The sequence below is a fragment of the Sus scrofa genome, chromosome 2, assembly GCF_054392235.1.
Source record: "Sus scrofa isolate SSC_HxYL_T2T_F1_AM1 chromosome 2, Sscrofa_HxYL_maternal_Yorkshire_Landrace_v2.0, whole genome shotgun sequence".
NCBI lineage: Eukaryota > Metazoa > Chordata > Mammalia > Artiodactyla > Suidae > Sus > Sus scrofa.
In genome coordinates, this window is record NC_139384.1 from 77175062 (window position 1) to 77185674 (window position 10613).

General features: G+C 38.7%; 1 protein-coding gene across 1 annotated transcript; it reads right to left on the minus strand.

Moving 5' to 3' along the window:
* Positions 1-9665: 9665 nt before the first annotated feature.
* LOC110259633 (olfactory receptor 7G1-like) lies at positions 9666-10613 on the minus strand. The gene has a single exon (XM_021085121.2). The coding sequence runs from the start codon at positions 10602-10604 to the stop codon at positions 9666-9668; it is 939 nt and encodes a 312-aa protein (XP_020940780.1). The 5' UTR covers positions 10605-10613.

Here is a 10613-nt window from a genome sequence, read left to right on the forward strand (position 1 = left end):
GGAAACCTTTATCATGCAGCTAAGCAATGAAGGAAACATCCAAATATAAGTATTCATTTGCCAGGAACACATGAGGAAATATATAGCAATTAAATGTGTTAAATGATAAAATGAATTATATGCAAATCAATACAAATAGTGAAAACCTAAAGAAAAACTTTTGCAAGACTTAAAGTCTACAGAATTAGAAAATTTTAAATAGGAGTTCCCTTGTGGCACAGCGGGTTAAGGAGCAGCAGCTTGGGTCACTGCTGTATTGTAGGTTTGATCTCTGGCCTGGGAACTTCCTTTTTTTTTTTTTTTTTTTTTTGTCTTTTTGCCTTTTCTAGGGCTGCTTCTGTGGCATATGGAGGTTCCCAGGCTAGGGGTCAAATTGGAGCTGTAGCCGCCAGCCTACGACAGAGCCACAGCAACACCAGATCCGAGTCGTGTCTGCAAAGTACACCACAGCTCATGACAACACCGGATCCTTAACCCACTGAGCAAGGCCAGGGATCGAATCCGCAACCACATGGTTCCCAGTCGGATTCATTAACCACTGAGCCACAACAGGAACTCCTCACTCTAAGTGTTCTTATTGCAGTAAATAATACAGATGTATAAGAGAATCCCTTATCACATGTTGATAAATCTTGATTATTTTCCTTTCCCAAGAAAACCACTACATGAACTTCAGATATGTTACTCTTCAGCAATTTTTACTATAATTAGTGTTATTATTGCATAGATAACTGCACTGTACTGCATTTTGAAAGCTTTGTATAATCAGGACCATACATTACAAGTCATTTGCAATTAGTGTTCTTGTGTAATTTATCTTTTCTTTATTGTTGATGTTTTTAATGCCTCGAGGTTCAATTTCCACAGAGTCTTCCATTACACTATGGAGAGATTTTATAGTTAATATCTTTATCTTATATATGTTTATGTCACACATATAATATAAAGCAATGTATGGGAAGTACCGTCACATTCAAGATCATGTTGTCTCTAGGATGGAGAGAACAAGAACCAAGGGGAAAACAGAAAAGATGACTTTTGCATGTGTATTATTTTATTACTTTATATAAAAGAACTGAAGTTCATACAGCAGGATGTCAATATTTAAATTTTTGAACAAGTTGGGGAGTTCCCGTCGTGGCGCAGTGGTTAACGAATCCGACTAGGAACCATGAGGTTGCGGGTTCGGTCCCTGCCCTTGCTCAGTGGGTTAACGATCCGGTGTTGCCATGAGCTGTGGTGTAGGTTGCAGACAAGGCTCGGATCCCGCGTTGCTGTGGCTCTGGCGTAGGCCGGTGGCTACAACTCCGATTCAACCCCTAACCTGGGAACCTCCATATGCCGCGGGAGTGGCCCAAGAAATAGCAGCAACAACAACAACAATAACAACAACAACAAAAAAAGACAAAAAAAATAATAAAATAAATTTTTGAACAAGTTGAAGAAGGGTCATATTTTATCCAATTTCTTGGGATAGACCATGATGGAAGATAGTATGAGAAAAAAGAATATATAACATATATATATATACATACGTATATATATATATGTATATATATGTGACTGGCTCACTAGGCTGTACAGCAGAAATAGACACAACACTGTAAATCAGCTATACTTTAATAAATAAAATAAAACATTATTATACATCTCTGCTGTTCTTGTATTAAATACATGGTATTTTAAAAATTATTTTATTTTATTTGGCTGCCCTGTGGCATATGGAGCTCCTGGGCCGGGAATCAGAGCTGAGCCTCAGTCTTGACCTAAGTTGCAGCTGCAGCAACACCAAATCCTAAACCCACTCCCCGTGCTCCCTAGATACTACCTTGTGCCACAGCAGGAGCTTCTGACACTTGGTAAGTTTATAAAGAGAAACAAATTTGTGGGGGGGACAATGAGCTAAATTTCTCTGTCTCCACTTTCTCCCCTGTGTCTTCACAGCCCAGATACAGTAATAATACAAACACACTTCTGTGCAGTGGTGTTTGAAGAAGTAGTAATGAACATAATGGAAAAGCTGGCCAAACCTGCTCCCCACAGCCACCACAAGAACTTAAGTAAATCTTTTTAGGTGATGTAGTGATGCTTTTATTTTTTACTTTACACTTTTAAAATTTAAGTACAGGAGTTCCTTTGCGACTCAGTGGTTAACGAGCCCGACTAGAAAACATGAGGATGTGGCTTGGATCCCTGGTCTTCCTCAGTGGGTTAAGGATCCAGTGTTGCCGTGAGCTGTGGTGTAGGTCCCAGATGCAGCTTGGATCCTGCGTTGCTGTGGCTGTGGCCTAGGCCAGGAGCTGAAGCTCGGATTCTACCCCTAGCCTGGGAACCTCTATATGCTGTGGGTGCGGCCCTAAAAAAAAGAAAAAATAAATAAATAAATAAATAATAAAATAATAAATAAATAAATTTTAATATAGTTGATTTACAGCCAATTCCTGCTGTACAGCAAAGTGACCCAGTCATGCATATATATACATTCTTTCCTCATACTGTCTTCCATCACAGTATGTCCCAAGAAACTGTATATAGTTCCCTGTGCTGTACAGCAGGATCTCATTGCTTATCCATTGTAAATGTTTAGTTAGGAGTTCCCGTTGTGGCGCAGTGGTTAACGAATCCAACTAGGAACCATGAGGTTGCGGGTTTGGTCCCTGCCCTTGCTCAGTGGGTTAACGATCCGGCGTTGCTGTGGCTCTGGCATAGGCCGGTGGCTACAGCTCCAATTCAACCCCTAGCCTGGGAACCTCCATATGCCGCGGGAGCGGCCCAAGAAATAGCAACAACAACAACAACAACAACAAAAAAAGACAAAAGACAAGAAAAAAAAAAAAAAATGTTTAGTTAGCATCTACTAGCCCCAAACTCCCAATCCATACTATTCTCTCGCTAACTCCCTTGGCGACTACAAGTCTCTTCTTCATGTCTATGAGTCTGTTTCTGTTTTATAAGAGTCTTCACGTTTGACACAGGGCAGATTTCTTCTCAAGAGGATAATTTCTTTTCATTTTAGCAGATTGAGAACTGGGTGAATATTATTCCAATATGAACATGAGAACTTGTCAACAAGAAGACAGTTTGTCTGGAGTCCTGCAGGAAAAATTGTTTCCGATATTTCATGCATGTGTCCTGCTCACTGCTTCTCACAACTGAATCTATAGTAAAGTACCCATTCTCATTACTAAAATATTAACAACTAAGAGTCTAAGTTACCTGAATGGCATCAGTCTAGAATGATGCTTGACATGACACCTGGATACTGGAGACCAAAGATCTGTCCTCGGAAAGGGCAGGGAGGCAAAGAGAGACAATGGAATCCTGTTGAAGAAAGATCCTCTCTGGGAGGAGGTTCAAGCATGCCTTTGTAGGCACGGGCAGTCAAATGACGTTGCCACAGGCTGACTGCTCACAGTAAGTGTATCCCTGGGGAATCAATATCCAAAATGCTTCATTACACACATATTTTTCGTGTCATGCTAGTGCTTGGGCTGTGTCTTAAAGACCAAAGTGGTAGAAGAGGGAATTTCATGATGGCTAATCCCTGACCCTCTTCTGCCAGATGTACACCCTATATTTTAGCCATTTAGGATATAAGCATTATTTTTCTATGTAATTCCAGGCTTTTATTAAAGTTTCAAACAAAGGTATCTCTGTGTAATTAGTAATATCAGAAAGGCTGATTTCAATTTCAATTTTTAATTTAAAATTTTAAATACATTTTATGTATTGGCTATAACAATATATTAGAAACACATTTAAGATATTGTAAAATTCAAACAATTAGGGGTATTTCATTTTTAGATCCATTGATGGTTTCCTATTCCTTAATTGATTGCTAATTGACATACATGATTCCCTTGCACTTTTTACTGTATTTAATATTACGAAACCACAAACAATTGCATTGTTTTGCATTTTAAAAGCTTTATGTAAGCATAACCATACTGCATATAACATTTACAATTGGTGGTCTTATGTAATTTATTTGTTTTTTATTTTTTGTTGTGAATAGATTTTTCCATTTTTATTATAGTTGATTTACAGTGTTGTGTAAATTTCTGCTATACAGCATAGTGACCCACCCATATATATATATATATATATATGTATGTATATGTATATTCTTTTTCTTATAGTATCTTTACCCACAGAATGCGAGAAAATCTTTGCAAATGATGCAATTGACAAGGGCTTAATCTCCAAAATATATAAACAGCTCATACAACTCAACAACAAAAAAATAGACAACCCAATCAAAAAATGGGTGGAAGACCTAAATAGACCTTTCTCCAAAGAAGACATACAGACAGCCAGCAGGCACATGCGAAAATGCTCCACATCGCTAATTATTAGAGAAATTTAATTTATTTTTAATTAATGCTGATATTTAGTCCAGCTTCATGAATTTAAAAATCAGAGAAGAGTTCTCTGGTGGCCTAGTGATTAAAGATCTGGCGTAGTCACTGCTGTAGTGTGGGTTCCATCCCTCACCTGAGAAATCCTCATGCTGCAAGTGTGGCCAAAAAGTAAAAATAAAGACAAATAAAACAATAAAAACCAAAGATTATCCCATTATATTGTTACATTGCAACTTATTGTTAGATTACAATTTATTTCTTATTTCCAAATTGACAGGTACTACAGTTATTGCCTTTTATCTTACATATGTTTATGAATAGAAATGCAATTAAAAGTCATGCATAGGGAGATACCATTACATTCAATATGCTGTGTGTCTAGAAAAAGGAGAGGAAGAGAGGAGAATACAATATGGACGACTTCTGTATACATATTATTTATTTATTTTTTTTAATAAAAATATTCACAGAATGTCAACTTTGGTTAATTCTGGAATGAAGTCAGGCATGAGCATATGGTGGGTTTTTTTTTTTTAAATGACACTATTTCTACTGCTTTTATTTTAAATATTTATTAGTTTAATAAAGAGACACAGGGAGTTCCTGTTGTGGCACAGTGGAAAGAAACCCAGCTAGTATCCATGAGGATGCTAGTTTGATCTCTGGCCTTGCTCAGTGGGTCAAGGATCCGGTGTTGCTGGGGACTGTGGTGTAGGTCGCAGATATGGCTTGGATCCCGCATTGCTGTGGCTATGGTGTAGGCCAGCAGCTGTAGCTTGGATTTGACCCCTAGCCTGGGAACTTCAATATGCCACAGGTACGGCCCTAAAAAAAAAAAAAAGGAAAAGAAATGACATTCAATTCTCCCTTGGATGTGAAGGAAATAAATAGAGGCCTTGTTCTCTGGGAGCATAGGAACACAGAAGGACTGGTTCTCCCTTTGATATCAAAGCTGCTAAGTGGAAGCCCTCTTCTCAGGGAGCATGAAAACCTAGAGTGAAGAACTGGGCTGTTGTGTAAAATGATGGTCCCTGGAAATGTGCTGGGATGTGCTGCCTCATGACCTGAGCAAGGTGACTAAGTACCTGAGTAAGGTGGTTATAGGCAGACAATTAACAATCTCTGTGGCCCTTGGGGATTCAATAACCAAGGTTGTCCACTAGTCAAATTCTTCTGCTATCATTCTCATTCCAAGTCCATGAAAATCCTTAAGAAATAAGGCTCTGAGAAAAAAGAACTTAAATCCAGCTAAATCCCTCATTCTGAGAGGCCAAAAGTATGCAGTTCTCTTCCATCCACCTCTTTCTTTTCATACCCATTTCAAGAGCTTTCACATATGGGTGTAGTTCCCGTCTGTAATTGGATTCTAGTTTTCTTTCCTAAAGCACATTCAAAGACATCCTTTAGAGCAACAATCTAAGGAAAACATACAGGATATTTAGGCTCGGAAATAATAGTGTATTATATGAATATTTACACTATATTTTAGAATAACATATATAATCTATAAAATGCAGGTGATAATATAGCAAATACACTCTAAGAAGCAAATTCTTTTAAAAAAAAAAATATATATATATATATATTTATGCTTTTTAGGTCCATGCCCATGGCATACAGAGGTTCCCAGGCTAGGGGTCTAATCACAGCTACAGCTGCTGGCCTATGCCACAGCCACAGCAACACCAGAGCCAAGCCTCAACTGCGACCTGCACCACAGCTCACAGTAATCCCGGATCCTTAACCCACTGAATGAGGCCAGGGATCAAATCTGCAACCTCATAGTTACTAGTCGGATTTGTTTCTGCTGTGCCACGAAGGGACCTCTCTAAGAAGCAAATTCTAAAGACCAATTCTATGTATGGCCCATTGCATTCTTTTTCTACATTTTTTGGGGGTGGAGGCTGCACCTGTGGCATATGGAAGTTCCCAGGCTAGGGGCCAAATTGGAGCTACAGCTGCCAGTCTGCACCACAGCCACAGCAACTTGGGATCTGAGCCACATCTGTGGCCTATACCACAGCTCATGGCAAGTCCAGATCCTCAACCCACTGAATGAGGCCAGGGATGGAACATGCATCCTCATGGATACTAGTCGGGTTTATAATAGGCTGAGCCACAATGGGAACTCCCTGTTTCTACATTTTTATCTTCAGCAATTTCTAATGTATCTCCTGTAATCAGAATGGACAGTTCATGGAAGAATAACCTCAGCAAAAGAGAAAAATGGCAGATTAGCAGCTCAAAACCCTGTCTTCTTAATGAAATAGTGAAAAACAACAGACACTGTCAGAACTAACTTTGTCAGAACTCCTGAAAACAGTAAAAATTTATGGCAACCCAGTGAATGATGAATCCAACAAAAGCAATTTAAACTGGTAGGTAAGTTTTGTGGAATTTTTTATTTATTTATTTATTTAAATTTTTTTTGGTCTTTTTGCCATTTCTTGGGCCGTTCCCACAGCATATGGAGGTTCCCAGGCTAAGGGTCAAATCGGAGCTGTAGCCACCAGCCTACGCCAGAGCCACAGCAATGCGGGATCTGAGCCGCGTCTGCAACCCACACCACAGCTCAGGGCCAGGCTGGATCGTTAAGCCACTGAGCAAGGGCAGGGATCGAACCCACAACCTCATGGTTCTTAGTCGGATTCGTTAACCACTGTGCCACGACGGGAACTCCAGTGGAACTTTTAATTGCTCTGGCTCCATCCCACTCCCATACCCCAGCATGGCAGTAGATTAGTCTTAAAATGGTCACAGCCTGTGTTCTCAGCTGAGGCCCTGGTCTATGTACTCAGAAGAAGCAAATTATACCTTTTCTCAAAGCATTCCATATGTCTGTCCTAACTCAGCTGGGAAATATCTTAAGGACTGACATGAGCCCTCATCTCTGTTTTGCCTAACTTAGAACTCAGGCTTTGCAAAAGCAGTGGGCATTTTTGCAAAATCACTGCAAACCAAATTAACAGTCCATGTGCGCCTATGGCAAAAGATTAAAATCACAACTTAAAATAGAACAGGTTAGCCCCACAGCAAAAACAGGGGACATTTTTGGAAATTAGGACACTTAAAAGCACCCAAATATACGGGAGAATTTAGAAAGCCACATGCAGGACCATAGCAAGATGTACAGTCAGAAAACACCATAAAAGATCCTCAATTTTCTCATTGATTTCTAGGTGTAGTGCAAACCTGTATACATGTTGAAAGAGTACTGAATCACAGATACGAGATATAAAGACTGAAAGAGATGTATTATTTCTTTGTTTGTGTCACTCCTGGCATCCAAGGAGATCTTTCAAAGCACAAGCTGAGCAAACATAGGAAATAGATTTCAATGACCACAGGCATTAAGAATTGCAGTCTCTGCAAATGTGTTTTGGGAAAGTAACTAAACAAATAAATTACTACTGCCTTCAATGATTACCCCAAAAAAGCAAACTCTGGGGGATATTCTAATATCCAGAGCTATTACATTTATAATATTGACCCTCAGGAGTGGAAAGAAAGAAAGAGTGAAAGTGAGCTGACTCTAAGGGACCTACAGGACACCATCAAGTGAAAAAAAAAATGCATTATGGAAGTCCGAAAAGGAGAAAAGAAAGAGAAAGGGATGGAAAAAATATTTGAAGAAATAATGGTCATAAACGTCCTAAATATGGTGAAAGAGATAAACCTACAAATCTAAGAAGCTCAATGAACTCCAGGAAGGGTAACTTAAAGCTATTAATACTAAGACACCTTATCATCAAACTGACAAAGCCAAAGGGAAAAACAATCTTGAAAGGAGCTCCTCGCATACAAGACATTAAGAGAACATCACTCATTACATACAGGAGAGCCTCAACAAGATTAACAACCAATTTCTCATTAGACCATGAAGGCCAGAGAGCAGTGGGATGACGTATTTAAAGTGCCGCCCTGTCAACCAATAATGTTATAGCTGACAAAATTTTCCTTCCAAAAATGGAGAAATAAAACACAACCCAGATAAATAAAGCTGAAGGATTACATTACCATGAAGACTGCTTTATGAAAAATATCTAAGGGTTTGCTTCACGTTGAAATGAAAAGGCACTAGACAACAATTCAATTCTGTATGAAAAAAAGATTTCTGGTAAAGACAACTGCCTGGGAAAATTTTTCAGTGTATTTTTTGTCTTCATTTCCTATTGGATTTAAATAACACACACACACAAAGTTAAATCTGTGCTACTGGCAATAATATACAAACATTTAATTTGTGGCACTAACATAAAGAAGAAAGGAAAGAGCCACATAAGAGTAGGGGTTTTGCATGCTACTGAGCTAAAATTAGATTGAATTAAAATTAGGTATGAATTTAAATTAGATTGTTATAAACTTAGCATACTAGGTGCAATGTCCATGGTAACCACAAAAAAAGTTATCTGGACAATATTCCAAAAAGGTGATGAGAACAAAATCTAAATTTTTCACTATGAAAGATCAACTAGACAAAAAAATAAGGCAGTAACGGACAAAATGAAGAACAAAATAAGGCATTAGACATGCAGAAAATAAATTTTTACAGGGGATAATTAAGTATCTCCTTACTAGTGGGTACTTTAAATAAGTGTATTAAGTTGTCAGATCAAAATGACAGAGATTGGAAGAAAAATAAACATGATGTGAATATATGCTGTTTATAAGAGACTTACTATAGATCCACAAACACATATAGATTGTAAATGAAAGAATGGAAAAACTCTAGGCAAATCATTACCAAAAGAGAGTTATATCAGAAAAAAAATAGGCAGTCAACTGTCAAAACTGTTAAAATAGACAAAGAAGAATAGATAGCAACTAGGTAGATAGATAGATATAGGGATACAATGGTCAATAATTGAGATGATATAACAATTGTAAGCATATATATACACCAACCAATAAGGCTTCAAAATGTGTGAAGCAAATCTGATGGCAGTGAAGTGAGAAATACAGATTTCTACAATGATACAGATTTTAATGCCAATATTCAACAATAGATAGTAACTCTGGATAAACAAAAAAGACACATAGGGCTTAAAAAACAGCATAAACTAACAAAATCTAAGAGACATACATAGACATTCCAACCAACAAAAGCAGAAGACACATTTTTCTCCAGTGTGCACAGACACTCTCTAGATAGTTCACCTATTAGGCCACAAAGCAAGCATCAATCAATTTTAAAATATTGAAATCATACAGTGTCTTTTCTGACCACAGTGGTGTGAAACTAGAAATAATAAAAGAATAACAACCAGAAAATAAACAAATACATGGAAATTAAATAACACACTTCTAAAAAAACAATGGTATCTTACTGGAGAGTTTTCTCAAGGCTCCTTTCATGTCCCTGTTCCTCAGACTATAGATGAAGGGATTCATCATTTGAGGGACAACTGTGTACATCATGGAAACTACTGCAGTCTTCCTGGAAGAGTTAGTCAGAGCAGAACTAATGTACACCCCCAAGCCTGTCCCATAGAATAAGGACACAACTGAGAGGTGAGACCCACAGGTGGAAAAAGCTTTGTACTTTCCACCCACGGATGGCATTCTCAGAACAGAGGAGACTATCTGAACATAAGAGAAGATGATTCCACACACAGGAATACCACCAAATACGCTAGTTGCTACATATATCAGGATGTTATTGATGAGGGCATCCGAACAGGCCAGCTTGATGACCTGAACAACTTCGCAGAAGAAAAGGGGGATTTGCAGGTCTGTGCAGAAGGTCAGCTGCAGCACCATCAGACTGTGGAGCAGGGCATCCAGGATGCTGATGAACAGGGAAAATAGAATCAGCTGGCCACAGATGTGGGAGTTCATGATGACTGTGTACCTTAAGGGATGACAAATGGCCACATAGCGATCATAGGCCATTGCTGCAAGAAGACAACTTTCCAAACTAGCGAACACCAGGACAAAGTAGATCTGTGTAAGGCAGCCTGCGTAAGGGATGCTCTGATTCTGTGTGTGGATATTCACAAGCATCTTTGTGATGGTGGTTGTGCTTAAACAGATATCAGTAAAGGACAGATTATAGAGGAAGAAGTACATGGGCGTGTGGAGGTGGGAGTCAGAGAGGACAGTCAGGATGATGAGCAGGTTTCCCAGGATGGTCACCAGGTATATGGACAGGAACAGAATGAAGAGGAAGAGCTGCAGTTCTGGATCCTCTGTCACTTCCATAAGAAGGAATTGTGAAACTCCTGTTTTGTTTCTGGGTCCCATACTGTTGAA

Excerpts from the sequence above, each read along its gene's own strand:
- LOC110259633 (XM_021085121.2), bottom strand. The coding sequence starts at position 10,604 with ATGGGACCCAGAAACAAAACAGGAGTTTCACAATTCCTTCTTATGGAA.